This window comes from Lutra lutra, chromosome 3, assembly GCF_902655055.1.
Source record: "Lutra lutra chromosome 3, mLutLut1.2, whole genome shotgun sequence".
In the NCBI taxonomy this organism is placed as follows: Eukaryota; Metazoa; Chordata; class Mammalia; order Carnivora; family Mustelidae; genus Lutra; species Lutra lutra.
The window spans coordinates 61,255,001-61,274,708 of NC_062280.1; the positions used below are offsets into that span (position 1 = coordinate 61,255,001).

The 19,708-nt window shown below is 38.7% G+C and overlaps 1 protein-coding gene across 7 annotated transcripts in view; it reads right to left on the reverse strand.

The window, feature by feature from the left end:
- FIGN (fidgetin, microtubule severing factor) overlaps positions 1 to 19,708 on the reverse strand; it is a 133,500-nt gene that overhangs the window by 3,955 nt on the left and 109,837 nt on the right. For 4 of the 7 annotated variants that reach the window (XM_047721966.1, XM_047721964.1, XM_047721967.1 and 1 more), the window contains one exon: positions 1 to 5,111. This exon is cut by the window's left edge and continues 3,955 nt beyond it. In XM_047721966.1, the coding sequence (XP_047577922.1) occupies positions 2,857 to 5,103 (2,247 nt within the window). In that variant the 5' untranslated portion in view covers positions 5,104 to 5,111 and the 3' untranslated portion in view covers positions 1 to 2,856. The other 3 variants (XM_047721965.1, XM_047721963.1, XM_047721962.1) reach the window with 3 other exon arrangements.

The following is a 19,708-nucleotide window of genomic DNA, read 5'->3' on the forward strand; positions in this document are numbered from 1 at the left end:
AACTCATAATGCTGCCATGCAGAATCAAAGAATCATAGGAGAGCACTCTCTACTCAAAGGTCAGCCTTATCTCCCCCAACAGGTCTTCATTTCTTCAGCATGCCCAATTTCCTAAGAGATCAAATCCAAGAATTCATGAGGCTAAATGAAATTCACACAAGACTTCAGCTTCTGCCTAAATACATGGATTTTTTGACCACTCCTATCTCAAAGTAATTTTGAAGTCACTTAAAGCTAAAAGCCAATACAGATGACTTTTAATTTATTTTCAGTTTTATAAATGAGTGGAAAACACAATAGTGCAGTCATATTTGGCATTAACTCATACTAGACACAAAAATGTGGGTCAATATTGGATTTTCCAAAGTTGTCTAAATAAGACTGGGTTTGTCAAAACTTGCCAGTTGCTTTCAAGTGAACACAGCATGTTGGCGGAAATGAAATGTAATGTCTAAAAGACAGAAAATAGGTCAGCACTGTGCAAAAGTAAACTTGTCAGTGAGATCAATATGAACCTACAAGTTAATGAGGATATTAGAATTTCCTTACAATAAGAGATGTGCAGGGTAGAGCCAGAACACGATTATAGCATTTGTTCACTCATGAAAAGCAGAGGACATATTTAAATATCATTTTTTGTATCCTTAATGAAAGGCACTGCTTTTTAATATGGAATATTTATATGTAAGCACAGTTTTAATTGATAGAATATCACAGTAAATTAAATTTTGGTTCATTTGCTCAGTTTTTTGCAACATGAAAAATATGAAAAAAGGGGAGTAATGATTGAGCATCATAAAATTTCAGAAATATGATGACGTCCTTCATTAGCTTTCTCTATGTTAAGTGTTCAGAGAATTTGACATTGTGAATGAAATCAGTCAAAATTTTTGAAGGAAAAAAAACAATAACAGAAAGAGCTTTCTTGGGGCTTCTCATTGCATTTATTTAAGTTTTTAAAAAATGTACACCACTTTTTGAATACATAAAATGCCAGTGCTTTGCAACAGTTTTGTTACTGCATCTCTCAACTAAAAAAAAGGAAGGAAAAAAACAAAACAAAACAGGAAAAATACATTCAAAAAGCCAGGCTGTTCTGCTTATGCACGGGCAGTGGCTCTGGAAAGCTACAGCCTACACTGTCTGTTCAGAGGCATTGCCGAACGTAGTTAGCTATCAATGAAAAGTTGCACATAAAGCATTAAAGGATACAAAGAACAACTTGGGGAGGAGGAGCAGGAGAAGAATGGAAAATTAAGAAAAATACCACATATTCTAGGGGTGGGGGTGGACTCAGGCAGAAGCAAGCATGAAGACTGATGTTTTTGGAAACTAGATTTATGGGAAAAGGGAGAAAACAAAGTAACGTGCTTGACAAGGTAGAGTTGTGTGTGTGTGCGCATGTGTGCGCACGTGTGTGTCCACTTCCAATTTTCTGTTTTACTCTCCAAGAGAAATATAACAAAACTGAGGTAGAAATGAATGTGGGAGCACTATAGCCCAGAAGATTTCAAAATGAGAAGCAAAATTGCACTGAGAAGAGAGGAGTCAAAAAGGAGAGGGGATGTAGATGTTCTTTGTGGATATAGAGAAGTTGGTTGGTTGGGTTTTGTATTTGTTTGTTTTTGCTTGCTATCTTCTGCATTCTATCAAACAGCACGGCAAGCCTATAAGCTAGATTAGTGAATAGAAGGACACCATTCCCAGCAGTTTGAAGAGAGAACTCGCAAACTACCACCACCACCAATGCAGTAAAAGGCAGTCCTAGTTTTTAGGTACTGTGACTTTCAGGGTCCTAAGCAGGTCTTGTGGCCGAGTGTTCTAGACACTAACATGAACTGAATAAGTAGCTTTCCATTAACCAGTGTACCTTTTAAGAACATTTTCACTTCATTATCAAGGAGCAATGTACGAAGAACTCTTGCAGTTTTTGACATAAAGAATTATTCTGCTCTGGTTAATTCCCCATAATTAGTAAAAGAATCTTTTAAAAAAAAAATCCTTCCATTTCTACTTTAAATTGTAAATATTCAGTTGTATCACACGTCAGTATTTTTCCGGATACATTCAAAGTAATTTTCCTTGCTATTTTCCAATTGTTGAGGTAAACATACATTTTTAATATAAAGTAACATTGAAGCCTATCCCATTACTCTCAGCAGTACATAGTGCTTTCAACACATTCCTTTGAGGTACTGTACAAATCACAATCGCTTTCCTGAGTTTTTGCAGACAAGAACATTAAAAGAAATGAACCGCAGAAATTAAGGTCCAGATTACCGTTACCCTGTTTTACCTGTTCTTAGCTTAATACTGCAGAACAGACAGGATTGAGGAATACTGTTGCTCTTAAAATGGCAAAAATCTGGTTTTCTGTCGTCACACAACCGTTCATCTCTTTAGTCCAATAATGTTTGAAGTTAAAGCTCTTTATATTAGCACATGCCACCAATGTAATTGTGAGGCAAACAAAAAATAAAGCACCACTCCAGGCACTTGACAGCAACTAAATCTCGAGAACAGCAGAATGGAATCAACACACGAGGTTCATGTCCTTCTGAAATCAACACACTTGCACCTTGCTCCTTGGTGAGTGTTGTCTAGCTTGAACTGAACTGAGCGTCAACAGATGCTTTCTGTCCTCTGGGGCTCTCAAATCAGAAGCTCTCATTTGATGCGGTTTTTTTTTTCTTTTTTCCTCCAAATCTACCCTGACTCTAAAGATGCAACTCAATCGTCATCTTCCCCAGTACCCTTTGCGATTTAAACACTACTGGAAAGGGGCTCTAGACCCTATGTAGCAGGTTTTATGCGTGTGTGCCAACATTCATTACATTTTTTTTTTTAAAGAAGTTATCACTGACTGCAACCAAACATTTTGTTCCATTCAACATACATATCAAGCTCTTTTTGAGATATGCTAGGCTGAATCTTGCAGAAAGCATTTTCAAAGTCTTGATATGTAACGGGCCTCAACTGGCTGGGCATGATGGCTGAAAGGTCTGTGGCTGGCATGGCATGGAGGGGGCCCACCGCTGCTTCCTGACACAAATGAGCCACGTCTAGTCCAGAAAAGCCTTCTGTGCGCTGGACGAGCAGTGCAAACTCCTTGTCATTGAGACAGTAATTGTGCTGTGAGAGCAGTTGTACTATTATCTGGTGCCTCGCTGTGCTGTCAGGAAGTGGGATTAAAAGTCGTTTCATGAAGTACCTCCGAAGAGATTCATCTATTTCTTCTGGTTTACTGGTGGCACAAATTACTACGATTTGGTCCTCAGCTGAAGTTAGTACAGTGTCCAGCTGCATCAGAAATTCCGTTCTCATCCGATTGACTGGACTGTGTTCCTCGCTCACTTGAGAGGAGAGAAGCATGTCAATGTCACTGACAAAAATCACTGAGGGCTGGCGACACCTGGCCACGAGAAAAGAGGCGTGGATAATTTTTTCTGCTTCTCCTAACCACTTGGCAACGAGTCCAGAACCGGCGATTTTGAAAAACGTGGCCCCCAGCTGACTAGCTATGCATCGGCCCAATAATGTTTTGCCTGTTCCCCGAGGTCCGAATAAAAGGATGCTCCGAGGTGAGGCCGTCAGTCCACTGAACGCGTCTGACCTCAACATCGGCCATAAAACTTCCTCTTTAATGACAGCCTTTACCAGGTCGAGACCAGCAATGTCGTTCCAGTCCACTGGGGGTCCTTGGGTGATAATCTCATTGGTTACCAGGTCAATGAGGTGGGTGTCCGTATTCTTCAGTTGCTCGTCCACAGAGTGGTTGGATGAGGTAGCTGCACGGAGTCCAGGGCCTTGCATTGGGTGAGAGAGGAGCTGCCTGTGCTCGTCCCCATGCTCACTCATTACCGGCGACGTGTACTTCCCAAAGGATTCACTGGATCTTGATCCCAATGAATTTTTAGCAGTACTATAGGAAGGAGGGGTCAGAGACCTACTGGACTGGCTGCTGAATTTCCTTTGCTGTTCAGAGGACATTAGCTGCTTCGTTGGCTTAAATGCCAAGGACGATGTTTCAGCACTTCTGTCAAAGCCATTCCCCCGATTTGAGTTTGAAATGCTGTTGTCGGGCATTCTATACATAGGACTCTGCGTAGATCTCTGTTGGCCATAGCTGTAATTTCCGTAACTGGAGTCCATATCTCCTTGCCCTGCCATATAGAAAGCTTTCCTTTTGAGGGAACTTGCCGAACTGTTTGTCAGAGCCGAGGGTGCAATGGGTGTCAGACCATGACCCTGGTAGGTGTAGCCAGGAACAGTAGTGGGGGGCAGCGGGGTAGGAGCGGGGATTCCTGAAGGCAGGTACGCTGAAGGAGGAGGAGGCGCGCCGCCGGGGCTGTACCCGGATCCCACAGCAGTCTGAGGAGGATAGCTAGCAGAGGGATAGCTGTAACTGGGGAGGTTAGAAGTCCCATTGTAGCCCGGGACCAGGGCTGGTGGCGGAGGCGGCGGTGGCGGTGGCTGGAGGAGCCCGGAGCTATGCAAAGGAGAAGGGTGAGGGGAGGGAAGTGCAGGTGCCGGCTGGCTACTGTAAGTAGAATGCAAATACGATCCGTTGTATCCTGGGGCATATTCCTGAGAGGGGAGCCCTGCGTGGAGACTGGGGACGGTGTGGCTCCCACAGGTACTGCTCGAATAACTCGGCTCGGTCAGGTTGCTGGCCACCCCGGGGGAGCTCCCTATGCTCGCAGAGACGTCTGCTGGAGGGAGGGCTGAACTGACTCCGGCTTTGCTAGCTGCGATAACATCCGGAACACAGTTCATGGGATAAACAGCTTCGGAATTCAAGGAAGGCTGCCAGGGTTCGCTTTCATTTTTCCGACCGTTCACGAGGCCGGATGGGGCATCCGAGTAGTTGCTGAGGACGGGTCGGTCCACGGGGCCCTCTAAAATGCCAGAATACTTCTCTGCGTATTTTTTGAGTAGGTTGGATGCAGTCAAAGCAGAAATGTCGTCATTTGCCCAGGCATACTGATAGGTGCGCTGCAGATGACCTCTGTAGGCTTCCACTTTGTGGGCAGGAGACCGAGTGGTTGAGGTGATGTCAAAGTGCTGTTCTGGCCACTGGGCATGCTCCGGCGTCCACTGCATCTTCAAGCCTGCAGATGGGGGGGGAGCGGGAGGAAAGTTAATTTACCGAGATACTCGTCAGATGTGCAAGAAAGCTTTTCCCTAACTTCTTTGGTAACCTGTTACCTTCCATTAATGATGGAGCCGTTACAAGGAATTCCCACAATGAGAGCTATCCACTGGGACCTGTACAGTGTGTACACTTTAAAACAGACTGGATTTCAGTCCTGTATAAAAAGGAAACCGAATTTACACAAAAACCCTGCAGAAGACCTCATTCTTTGTTCATTTTTTTAAGTAATAAGCAAATTGATTTCCTTTAAGCTTAGCGAGTTACTCGCTGAGCAACACAGGAACACACACACACACACACACACACACATATATATATGTACACACACATTCCCGCCAAATTAGAATCCGATCACAGGTTCTTACAATGAAATATGCATATCTTTTAACTAGGAGGCACGTGATACTATTAACAGGAGCAATATCGAGCCATCCTGTCTCTTCACATCAGAGTTTCTGTTTTATATTTTAACCAATATAAAAATGAGACACAGCTGACAGATCACATCTAGGACCCCTCTCTTATTTGGTACTGAACACCTAGTTAGCACAGTATAATGCTCCCTGCGCAGAACAATATGACACAGACATAGCAGGTCATTCCATAATCCAACTCTCATCTAAAGTGCTCCACGACAGTTTCAAATCTGCTTCGTGGAGTGCAGCAAAGCAATCTCCCAGGCAGCGCTCCATCGCTTTCATCGCACAAAGCCTACAACTCGGTATGAATTACAACTGGCTCCTTTCTGCCTCTCAGTTCTGTTGTTGAGTCTCTGAAAAAAAAAAAAACAAGCATCACTTGTCTGTCGGTCTTCCAGCTGGCAATCTCCCTCCTTCCTCTATAATCCTTCCCTCTGCTTTACTAAGAGGAGTGAATACATATGCATATATATATATATATATATATGCACACACACATATGTATGTGTGTGTGTGCATATATACACACACACACATACATATATCTTTACGTATACCTATTATGTGTGTTTGTATCTATGTGTACATATATGGGGCTAAGAGAAGAGGAAGGAAGAAAGGAAGGAAGGAGGGCAGACGGGCAGGCAGGGAGGGAGCAAACAGGTGAAAGGGAGTATAAGAGGAGGGAAGAGGGAGAAAATGTGGATTCTCTTTAGATTTCTGTGGGAAACAGTGTGTGTATGGCATAAAGTCAAGGAGCACAGCTAGATAATGAGATGCTATGGGTGAGTCGATCACCTGCTAGATTATCAACCAAAGCAAGGTGACTTAAGTAGCAAACTGTAAAACCAGAGTATTTTCTCAGTTGGAATCAGAGAATCATTTGAATTTTACAGTTTAAAGAGACTTTAGAAATTACCTTATTTCACAGATTAGGGAACCAGTGCCCAAGGGGATTTAGAACATCCCCTGGAGGACGCACGTACACTTCGTACACTTCATTACAGTAGAGCGTGGGAACCCTGTTTTGCCTCCCAGGGCTGGCTCACCTCACCCTAATCTCTGCTTCATCTGAACACTTCCGATTCCGGTAGGGCTATATCAAATAGGTCTCCTTCAACTCCTTCGTACTACCCAAAGTGAATTTTATAAACCGCCTTATGCCCTCTGGCAGAGATCCCTTGATAAGAAGGGGGCCTGGTCCGAATGAGACGTCTGTGGCATCAGCTCCCTGCTGCATTACTGCCCTCTATTTTGACAGCTCCTACACCCTTCCGCCTTCCCCCTCTAACCCCTTTAGCTCTTCATTCCCCGACTCTGGCTTCTGACATGGCCAGCTTTGACTTCCGGAGCTAAACTGAACACAGCCCAGAGTTTGGTAACAGAATGGCATGTTGATTCCCTCCTGACTCCCTCTTCCTTGTTTGCAAAACCACTGCACCAGACACTGGAAGTTAATTAGCAGGATGATGCTGTGCTAATTGTGTTAATTTACAAGGTTTTAGTCAAAGAGAATCATGCCAGGGCTGGCACTGCTGTCATGCTTCCGACTTAATGATTAAGAAATACTGAAAACAAGGTGGGAAGGATTGCAGTAATTACACAATAAATGAATAAAGCAACAGGATTCATTTGCAAATATATTTTACTGCAGTGGTACTCATTTGCATTTGGATTTTTAAAAAGGATTCATGTAGATATTCATTTGCAAATCACCATCTCAGTTAAATTAAGTCTGAATGCTGCACAGTATAACTTAATCAAGCTCTCTATTTTTTTTTAATAAAAATAGGAAAGACCTTACTTCACTTGGATATGCAACAGATTCTTTCTTCAATTTCCTTTTCCTTACTCCTCCCAAATCTCCATATGTTTCTCTTTTAAAACTCGATTTAAAAAAAAATAGTATCATCAATTGGAAAAAAAAAATGTAAAATCCTGATGAAGTACAGCTTGCACCATTTCAGCCCAAGAAAATCTGGGGGTGAGTTCTAGGAGGAACTAAAGTGATATTCTTAATTGTTTCTGCTTTCTCAGTCATTCCTTTTGAAGGGGGCGGGGGAGGTGGGGAAGGAAAACACATCGCAGAATGGGTGAAATGACCGAAACCACACTTAAAGGGGAAAAGATGCAATTTTAATGAAGCAACGTTTCAGGAATCATACTTTCATTAAATTCAACTGGAAATTATTAAGAGCAAATCACCAGGAACCAATCGCAAGTAATCAGTATCTAAATTCTTTTGTGTCATGGGATTTACTTCAAGCCTTAGAAAAAGGAAAGAATATTAATGTGACTCTAATGTAGAACTGTCTAAAAGACCTACAAATTCATTAGTCCTGTAAATTATTTCCAGGGAATTTCTATTAGAATTTTTTCTTTAAAAGATTATCAAATACAAAGTCGAGAAAATAAGAATGCTCATATGCTCCGAGTGGACGTTTGATGAGATTGAGACAGAAGAAATATGAATAAATGTCTTGAGAGGAGGCCTCCAAAAATATTTTGGGAGTTATAGGAAATGAAATTTACCACAAACACAACATGACACACATACACACTAAAAGGCATGGCTTCCTTTCTGTTAGCGGAGCTGAGCCATCCTTGGCATAATTAACACACATGACAAACATGATAAAAGCCCATTTATAAAAAAATGAAACTGCTCTAGTGTAGAATAATTACTGGAAAAACAAACAAAAAAGGGCACCCTTCCCTCTTACTGGCTTAAAATCTTTTTTCTCCTAAGTTAAGCATTTACAAAAGGTGTGCAAAAAGTGGTTTTAGTAAGGTATAATCACTGTAAAAGACAGGAATGTCAAGTTTACATTAAAAAGGTCAGTTCATTCTGTATGTCTGTGGAGTTTAACCCTAGCAAAACTAATACATTTCCTAAGATTTCTGTTTCAATCTGAAATTAAGCAATGATCCTATCAAAATTACTGACTTGGGACAATTACTGGATATACTGTTAACTTTGGATTCTCATGCTATTTTTGGATGTGCTTACCAAGATAATTGCAAGTTTATTTATTGATGCATACTAATAATCACCTTAGCAGGGTTGCCAAAGGCAAAAGTGAGCTTTGATTAAATAACCTTAAAGGAACAGAATTATTCACATCCCCTGGAACACGAGTACTTATCCTGTGTTTTGAAATCATTAATGTTACTCTAAATCATCAGTTAATAGTTAAGCATAAGCTAGTTCTTACTATCAGTAGGAGCTGAAGAAGCTAGTGTTCAGGAGATTGTCCTGGCCTTGGGAGCACAGACAGCTTTCTCATCAGTCTCTTGAATTTTAATGCTAATCAGAAGGAGAACAAAACTTGTTGTTGTTGTTGTTCTGTTTATTGGTGGTGATATTTCTGGTGTGAAATGGAAGAAAAATGTAGAGCCAAATGTTCTTTGAACAAAAAATCATGCTCCATTTGACTGTACTGCTGTTCTAGACATGTCGGAAGCAGCATGGGCGTGTCACTTAACTTGGCACGCAAATAATAAGGTGGGTTTTAAAAGCAGCTTTGATATGGTTTCTCTCTGGAACAGGCATAGAGAAATCTCAGAAACAATACTGTTTTAGCACTATGAGAAACATGAATCCACAACAATAACTTCCATTGCTGTTTAGAAATAGCTTAAATAGGTCCAATAAAAATTCAGAAAACAGTGGAAAGAAAAATAGTTCTTAAAGATAATTGAAGAATTGTTCCAAAACATCAATTTTTATTTTTGAAAGGATCAGGAAATTCTTAATATAGCCAGCAAATTTCACAATGCAATGTGTTTGTTTTTAAAATATGTAATTTAATAGAAAATTGCTTTTAAGAGACGTTAACATACATTTTATACCACAATGAGAGGGACTATGGTACAAAGCCTGAGCATTTGTTATTTCATTGCCATAGGATGAAGTTATGTAGATATAAATGAACAAGTCTGTATTTCCCATAAAACTGGACGGTTTGGATACCACTTTCCTTTCTTATAATTTCTGACCACTTTATAACTTGGGTTTAATTACGAACCGGTTGCGGCCTCATTGTTTTACTTGCTCCATTTTGTTCTTTAACTGTTTTGAAACGACACAACTGAGACATCCTTCGAAGTTCTGTCCTCGCTTTCAAAACGATTGAGAAGCTGTTACCCAGAAAAATGAAGAATATAAAAACAACTTTCAGAATGGGAGGAAATCCGAAAGAAGAGAGTAAGCCTCTGGAATCTATTTTTAGCACACATTCCTGGAAATACTAATCTAAGGCCCTCACTACCTGACCCCCGCCCCTACCTAACACCCCGATGCTGCTCAGCAGTTCATCTGGTCTAAAAAAGCGGTTCCTTCTACAAGGTTCACACAGGGTAATTCTGGCTGCTAGGGACTCTGCCCTCATCTGCAGGTTTTCTCACACTTTTAAGGGCGGGACCTGAGGCAAACAGCTGCAGGCCTGGAAGGCTTGCCTGCTCTAGGATAGCTACACATCCTCACACGGGACTGCACGACGTCACTACACCTGTTACATTCCCTTGGGCCATGGTACCTCTGAACTTTTCATCATGATTTATTTAAATATATTTTTAAAAAATCTAATAGCATCGGTACCCATGTTCTCTCTAGAAAGCAATCACTCCTGGGGTAAATATAACAAAGTACAGTTGACCCCGGAACAACACAGCTTTGAATTACGTGGGTCCACTTATATGCAGATTTTGGGGGGTAAACACATGACAATACTGCCGATGTTATTTCCTCTTACGATTTTCTTCATGACATTTGCTTGTCTGTGTAGAGCTGCCTTTATCATAAGAATACAGTATAGGGGCGCCTGGGTGGCTCAGTGGGTTAAGCCTCTGCCTTCGACTCAGGTTATGATCTCAAGAGTCATGGGATCGAGCCCCGCATTGGGCTCCCTGCTCAGCAGGGAGCCTGCTTCCCCCTCTTTCTCTCTGCCTGCTTCTCTGCCTACTTGTGATCTCTGTCTGTCAAATAAATAAATAAAATCTTAAAAAAAAAAAGAACACAGTATATAATACACATGACCTACAAAATGTGTGTTGATCGACTGTTTACGCCATTGATAAGGCTTGTGGCCAAGAGTAGGCTGTGACATTTTCAGGGAGTCGAAAGTTACACGCGGATTTTCAAACCCTGCGTTGCTCAAGGGTCGACTTGAATATATTCAATTGTTTACAGTCCCCTCAGCCTAACACTACAGATTCGTCATCTTTTAAGGAATGGCAGAACTAACACACAGAACACTAAAAATTTCAGGAAGAGAGTAGCAAATTCATTGGCTAAAAATACAGATGGATGCAGCGAAATGCTTCGAGAGAGTACCTACAAACCTGCTGTAGTGAACCCTGGCCCAGCGCAGTCTCCCCTCACCATGATCCTTCCTGGGGTGCGGCGGGCGAATGAATTGTTGGAGTAGACCCAGCAGTACTCCTTCTGCAGCCTCACACTCAGAAGCCGAGGCCCACACAGCAGTGTCTCGTTTTCCCCGCACTAACCCATTTGATCTGAAATCTTCCTCGGCCCATGTCCTGATAATTCCCAGCCTGAAAATGTGAGGCCATATCTAAAAGTGCGGGGCAAGAGCACAGACATGACATGTTCCCTTTCACCTCTTCCATCCGGTTCATCTTCAGAACACCCAAAATGAGAAGCCCTTTAGCAGCTAACTAGGAGCTAACTCCTTTTAGTTAGTCAGTGACTTGAGGGCCCTCCATATATACTGGGGTTCAGGGCTAAGAATTTAAGTCAAGGGAATCTGTTTATCAGTCAATGAAACTTTTTCAGCTTTCTGTCTTCTTTTGTAATTTCACATTCTAAATTCTCTTTGATTGTAGAGACTAAGGGAACTTTAAAGTGACCTAGTCCCCAATCCCGAAAGTCTCAGTCATAGTTCGGTACTTCACTTACTGTGGTGTCCTATGGCGTAGAGAGCTATTCTGCCTAACACAGTGCTTTTTTGGAGGCACTGCTAGCTCGGTGGGATAGAAAGGGACTGACGGAAACATAGAGAAGGTTGTAGAATTTTGTCTGAAGAGTGAATGTCCCAAGCTTGGGAATCAGACCACTGGCTCTGCTCATGCCGTTGCTTATTTGTTCTAACCTTGGGGAAGTCACTTAAGCACATCGAACTCACTTTTCTCAGCCATAAAACATAGACCCTAATGGTATCATATATCGTACTGGATTCTTAATAAGATTACCTAAAGTGATGATATACATTGAAAATCTCTTCCAACTGTGAATTGCTATACAATTAGTTCTTATTCTTTAAAAAAAAAAAAAATACAAGAGCAACAAACACAGAACAAAACTGACTAGACAAAAAAAGGTAAGATCACTCCTAGAATTTATAAATCACTTTTTCTTCCACCTCAAGACATCTACTGAAAAGGAAATTTTCCAGTGGGAATGTTGGTTATAAGGAAGGTGTAAAAATTCTTTCATACTCAGCAAAATACAGAGCATGAGCTTACCAAAAGATGTCAGAAATTCAAATATTTTCGATTCCAGATGTTTTCACAGTATTTTATTTATTTTAAATGTTACTTGTTACTCAACGTTGTAGAGACCACAAGTAAGAAATAAAGTACTTAGAGGTTTAAATCCAGTTAAGAATGATCTCAAAACTTGCAGTCTCAAAATAAGATATTCTAATTATATAGCAATACTGTCAAATGATTTTTCTCTTTAAATCACACTTTCACACCTCAAGACTCCAAATTATAATACATTTTGAAGCAAATTACTCCCTCCTCCCATTTCACCATATTTGCATAAAGCGATCCTTTTTAAGAACCACAAAGGCATTTCTGGCTAAATGGCCCTTCGTAAATATAGTTCTAATACCTCACCCTCTAATGTAGAGAAATTGCCACCTCACTACCTGAGGGCAGCATAGCGTCTGCAACCAGCTTTCGTTGGCCAGCACAGGGTTTTAAAAATCAGTGAATTCATAAAAAGATTCTCTATTTCTGTATATCCTATTTTTCAAGACAAGCTGAATGCTCTTAGACGACCAGATCTCATTCTTACCTGGCAACAACTGACTGAATCTGAAAGCCAACTGCCCACTTTGGACACAGCAGCCTTCTCTACTTTGTCACACCGTCCCCACTCCCTATTATAACATCCGGTATTTCGATGGTACTGATCAGTGACGTAAACAATCAAATCTGTGACTACATTTAGAAGCTTCAAGCCAGCTTTTACACTTAAGTACATTTTTTGGAAACTAGCAAGTATAGTGCTCTAAAACTTGAACAAGTAGTATCTTTAGGAAAAAAAAAATCCTAAATACTATTTTATATATATATATATATATATATGTGTGTGTTTGTGTGTGTGTGTGTGTGTCTATGTGTATATATATATATACACATAGACACACACACGTATATATGCATTCCTGTCTTCTTAATCAGAACATAGGGAAAATGGTTGACATTTTCTTGTTGATTCAGTGTCCTTAGTGTAGGATAATGAATAATGATTTCTTAAAAAGCTGGTTTCCACATTGCTATTTCACTGTCTCCCCCTTTGCTCTGATTTGTCAGATACTTTTTCTAGCTGTTTTCCCTATTCCCTATGTCAATTCCCACCATTCCTAATATGCTCCTTTGAGTATGCCATGGGTACTGAAACCGCAAACCAAAGCTTCATTAAATTGTAAGCTTCCCCTCTAGGTCAGTCAGGAGCTTTAGTACAACTTTTGAGAGACTGTTTAAGTTATTCCAAGTTATGCTTTCTATATCTTAGAGAGGATGTTATCTGGGTAAGCAACTGATCTTGTTCTACATGTCATCATTTTGGGCCTAGTAAGAACCTGTGTTCAATATTATGGGCATCACGACTTAGACTAGAATGATAGATACTCTGTCCTTCAGTTAAATTTGTGTGTGGCTTATGATCTGAGTCAGTTTCCCTAAAATACATTAGATTTTATTCACAGCAACAAAATACTCCTCAAAATGTGACTAAGTGTAAAGATGACTATTTTTCCAATATTTCATACTGAGGAAAACTAGTAGGCATTGGTCTGATAGGTCATAATGTATAAGACATATGTAAGAGGATGGCTTCCATTTATAAGGATGAATGCTTGAGCACTTCTGCAAAGCAAATTACACTGATGACAGTAGTATCCCTTTTAGTCCACTGAGTTTATATTTAATATATGATCAGGATGGACAGCCTATCACTTAAAGCAACACAGGAATTCATAATCCTAATTCAAGTATTTTTTCCTACTGGGTGGGGGGGTTCCTAAAATTTCCTAAACTTAAATCCAAAGTATTCACATGAAAATACAATCACGCTCACATTAAATCAGTCTATTTTAAAATCACAATTCAGACTTTTTGTTTGTTTGGGGTTTTTTGGTAAGGGTTGGGTTTTACAAAAGTTTATGTGTACAAATTTTTGAATACTAACCTAAGTCAAGTAAACAAACAGTGTCCAAAAGTCTGTGTATATCCTGTGTATAACCACAGTTAAGTCCAAAGAATACAAGGCTATGCATATACATACAACAATTTAAAATATGCAAATGATCCACACTCTGAATCTTAATATTTAGTGTCAGGCATCATCAACTATTTCAAGGGAAAGAGTTTGAGGGTTACTAGGTAAGAGGACTGATTCTTCCATGTTAAGTTAGATATTTTGTTTATTCTACCTCTGTGAATGTGTTTAGATAATTTGTAATCAGCTTAAAGAGTGCATTGTAGGTAACCTTTAAAGTTGTTCCTTTATGGCCTTTCATTTCTCAAGCTGTCTCTTCCCTTTTCCCATATATGTTTTCAGTCCATTACAGCCATCTACCCTTCCCCCCCGGTTCTTTTTGTCATACAAAGATCATCAGGACATACCACACATGTCCATGGGGACTGCCCGGGCTAATGAATATGTATGTTCTGTGTCACAACAGAGCATTCCCCTTGTTCTGCGGTATCAACCCTCTTATGTGTGTAAATAACAGGTGAGCTGTGTAGCGTGCAGGGATAAATGGGGTTAACACAACCTGAAAGCCCCGAGCTACATTCAGAGCATCTGGACTGTATGGTTGATCCACAAAGAGAAATCCACATGCCAAAAGTACCATGCATTTTCTATGTCATTTTGAGTCTTTATTTTTAAAAAGGTCTCTGCTGAGGCAACATCACTTTAGTCCTGAAAGTCTGAGGTTATTCCAGTTGATTCTCAAGTTACTGTTGTGTCATATAAAATAAATTTGCACTTTCAGTTAACACAAACCGGGCATGGTACCAACCTTGAATTATGACATGGCTGGTTAATTTCCTTGGTCACAATCCTAAAATGTTATGTTAATCATTACGCACAGACGTAGCTATCTGTAAATAGTTATTTGTGCAAGTGTATTCTATTTCAAGTATATACATGTAAAGTTCAATTTAGTCATATTTAAACTGAACTGTATTCACTTTTTGCCCAACATGCTGAGCTGACATGGGTCAATAAACAAATTTCAGAATCTCCCAAGCTCCACGACCTTGTGTAAGATGAAATTTGCAGTCATCCTCTTTTTTGTGTTCCTCTAGAACCTTACTCTAAAAGGACAGTTTACATTAAAAAAAAAAAAAAGACTATTGAGGCTGCTTATTTAAGATTGAGGGTTCACTCATTTAATTAGGCAAAGGAGTAGAATATGATTTACATATTATACAACTCTTCAACCATTCTCCTTAAAAACTCTGCTTAAGGTGACTCTAAAGTGTGCAAAGCACAGACAAAATTTGTTAAGGTTATTTATGCATTTTTCTCTTTTTGGCAATTTGTACATTAATTTTTAATGCAATAGCAAAATAGTGTCTTGGACTTTGATAAAAATATTCTATAGTCAGGGCTGGGTGACATAGTGCATTAATTCAGTGTCCTTCACTCCTGGGACCTGTGTATAATTTAGTCCAGCCTGAAGAAAATAACTTTGATCTGAAGGCAGTGGAAAAAGCTACATATGAAATGAGTTTAGGTAGGTTTAGAATTGTTTCTTTCATATGAGACAATGTATGAGGATAAGCTGCTTTTTAATACAATCTACACAGTCCAGGATTAGAAGTGAAGAGCTCTTACTAACAACACTAGTTCCCTTACCTCTTCCCCTCCCAGCCCCCCAAATTCGCCCTCCAGCCCCATCCTATGGTCTGGTGAAATAAACCTGAGCACCACATATAATTAGGATGCTCTGATTTCCAGATAAACAGAACGTTGTTTAAAGTGCAGTGTGAATGACAGTCCAGTCATTAGCGCTGTTGGCTCTTCCATTTGTAAAAATAAAGAATGTTGCATAATGAGACAGAAGCAGAAAAAGAGAGGAAGGATATCAGCGTCCTCAAAGAAAGTGGCACTTCCTGTCCTGGAGGGGGTGCCCAACGACCTAACCTAAAAGAAACTGTTTCTTCAGAGAATATTCTATCTTGATCATGTTCCCTATGTCAATATTTAACAACATCATTTCATCTACTATTACAGTAGATGATGCCAATATGTCAAAAAAAAAAAAAGTTTAGGCTTTGTCTGAATTTATTTTATTTTATTTTATTTTGTGTCTTGGCTGAATTTAAAACAATGATTGGTCCAGTCCCATTAATCACATGAACTACATATCTGCTTTTTTTTTTTTTTTTTTTTACAATTCTACAATCAGTTCCAATCTGACTTTCTTCTGTTGTGAATAAATATGGCTTACTTTGTCTCTAATACAGCAGTTAAGAATAAACTTGCTCTCACTACTGTGAACAGAGTTAAAAGCTGTAAGGGTGTTGCTTCTATATGGTATAAACAATACTATAGTTGTATACTTCTTACCTATCATGCATTATTTTATTTGCCTCCTTAGTTATGGAAATGCTAATAATTTCTAATAATTTTTAAAGAAAAAGGAGTTAACAGTCACATTTAAATCAGCAGAGAATGGAAAGAAACTTGTTTTTTAAATCAGCAGAGAATTGGAAAGAAACTTGTTTTTTTTTCAATGTTTCAAGTTTTTATTTAAATTCTAGTTAATTAACATATAGTGTAATGTTAGTTTCAGGAGCAGAATTTAGTGATTCACCACTTAACATGTAATACTCAGCGCTCATTATGATGAAGGAAACTGATTTTTAAATTTGCTAGTTTTAGTTGCTTATGTTGAAAGAGTAAATATGTCGAATATTCCTGCTCCCTCTTCAAATTGTGTGCATCCTTTTTACACGAGGTCCCTAAACAACAGGAAAACCTAACCCCTGCAGGTGATTAGGTTACACCTACACATCAGATCTAGGGGCCTGTGTTTCAGTGTTATGTCTGTAGTTACAGAAAGGACATAGAGAAAATAGGAGGAAAGTGAGAGAGAAAGAAAAGAGATCTTTAAAATTGCTTTTTTCCAGGGCGCATGGGTGGCTCAGTGGGTTAAGCCTCTGCCTTCGGCTCAGGTCATGATCTTAGGGTCCTGGGATGGAGCCCCGCATCCGGCTCTCTGCTCAGCAGGGAGCCTGCTTCCTCCTCCCCCTCTGCCTGCCTCTCTGCTTGTGATCTCTCTCTCTCTCTCTCTGTCAAATAAATAAAATAAGAAAATCTTAATAAAATAAAATTGCTTTTTTCCTGAAAATGATCTGCTTTACTATTAATAATCTCAGAATCCAAAGTTTATTCTAAATGATTTTACAAATGCGCACGTCATATTTTTAAACACAAGTAAGCATATTTCAGGTTTTCTTTAGCTAGGTATTTATTATTTGTGGCTTGAACCAAGTCATATACCTCCAAAAGTTTCCAACTTATAAAACTTAAAGTTTTATTTATGATTCCAAACTGGGCTGCCAACACTCTTTGCCTTAACTGAGTGGTCATTTTCCAGGAGGCCTGGGTTCACATGTGTAGTATTCTTCAAAAAGGAAACCCAATAGCAATTTTATTACATACTGATACATTTTCTCAGTTGAATACAAAAAATAAAATAATTTTAATTGAAGTGTAGTTGACACATTTAATAGAATCATTTTTGATAAAATGTTAAAAAATCATTGAAAAGCAAATAATTAAAATATGTAATACCTGGGTTACATAGGAAAGCACCCCCAATAGTCAGTTTAGAAGTTTTTTTTTGTGTTTTCTATAGAATGGTTTTTTTTTTAGAACAGTATTTTTTTTCCTTTTGAACACAATAGAGAATTCATAAAAGTAATGATGAATCATAAGTCTAAGAAGATTCCTTTCTCATTGAAATGACATACCTGCAACTGGTCTCCTTTTAAGTAACTCTTTTTGAAAGCATCCGTATGCCTACAAGAGCATTCATTTATATTTGACTTTCGTCTTAACGGCCATTACCTGATCACTTAGCTAACTTGTGAAGTTTTTCAGGTGAGGATGTTTTACTGTGCCCTCCTTTTTTTTAAATGCTTCTATATCCAGCCATTGTTTTCATATTTTACTCTAGAAATTATTTTATCCTGTTCAGTGTCAAATGATATTATACTTTAAAAAAGAATCTATTCAGAGAATATAGCGTAAAATAATGCCTTGCCTCCCTGGCCATAGCTCCCAGAAGCATTAAAATGTTACTGGAGTACCCGAATGACAGCAATGACAGCTTAATCACTTAAAGGCTTTTTACATTAACAATTTTTTTTCTTTCAATTTGAGCAGTAATATTCAGGCATGATTTAATAGGAGGTTAGCTGTTAAATGCAGCTAAATAACATACTTTTAAAAAATATCCAAATCAAGTTTGGTGTCCAATGAACATTTCTTGACACTTTCTGAAATATTACTGCATGTTCATAAAGCTTGGCATCTTTTATTTTTTTCCTCCCGATATATGTATTAAAAAAAATGGCCTAGTAATTAGCATGCAGAGTCCAACAGCTTTCTGTATTGTTATGATTTTAAGTAGAAGATCCATGGATAAAATGTAATTGAAAGGTGAGTCTATTAATTTGGAGAATAACCTCCACAAACCAAATAAGAATGAATCATTTTTAAGTCTCCACCTCATTTATAGCTTTATATTCCTAAGGAGGAAAAAAAAAAAAAGCAGAGAGAAACTAAAGGTGACCTTATTTAGACATATTAGTCAAGACAGCCTTTGCTGTTTTTAACCAAACATGATTGTGACTCCACTGTGTCCATCCAGTTTTCCAGTGTGTAAATTGGATGATGACTTGGACAATTGTCTTTTCATTAGTGAACTGTGGAAAGGAAATATGGATGTGGCTTTTTATTTTTTAAACTCTGCTGTGTCTTATAGTTAGATTCTGAGGCATCAAGAAATATATATATATATATATATGTATATATATTTTTTCTAGACAAGCTGTCGTAATTGAAATGAAGTCTAATCAGACTCATTACTGTTTTCAGCAATTTGCACGACCATAGATGCTTATTAGGTAACTGTGTTTAATAAACCACTCTTTAGAAAAATACCAGTAATGAGCTCTTAACAGCCAATCTTTAGCGTGAATGTAATGTGAAAAGTGTTCTAGCGCTGAATAGATTTTCACATTTAGTAGTGTCATAATTAAGCTCCATGAATTGGTTGCTGTGATGTTAGATTTATTACAATAATCTTATTTTTTTCCCTTATTTTAAATATACTTGGAAACACAGTCATCTTTTTTAGAGTTGGAATATATTCATTGTAAAGCCAAATTCAGGCTTATACCAAGCTGATCAAAAGGTTTCTTACTGAGGATTTGTTAACAAATGATAAGCAAGGATTTTATAACTGATAATTGATTCTAGCAATCAAGTCTTTCCATCAGCATCCCCACCCACACCTCAGGAAAACATCCTGTCATTTGATTATATATGAAAAGTTATCCGAGATATAAGTGTATTGTGATCATTTAGAGGAAAAATCGTTTTTCTGTCCATGTCACTAAGACATAGACAAAAATGGACATTCTGAAAAGAATATCTGAAGAAACATTCGTCTTCCAAAATAGCAGCTATAAATAACACTATATCGCTTCATTAGATACTGTTCTTAAAAGTGTGAATAACAAATAATAACAAAAAAAAATGTGAATAACATTTTTCTCCCGGACTCTTCCTTTCTGTAGCACTATTTACTAAGATCTTAACGTTAAAGAACAATATTGTGGATATATATTATTT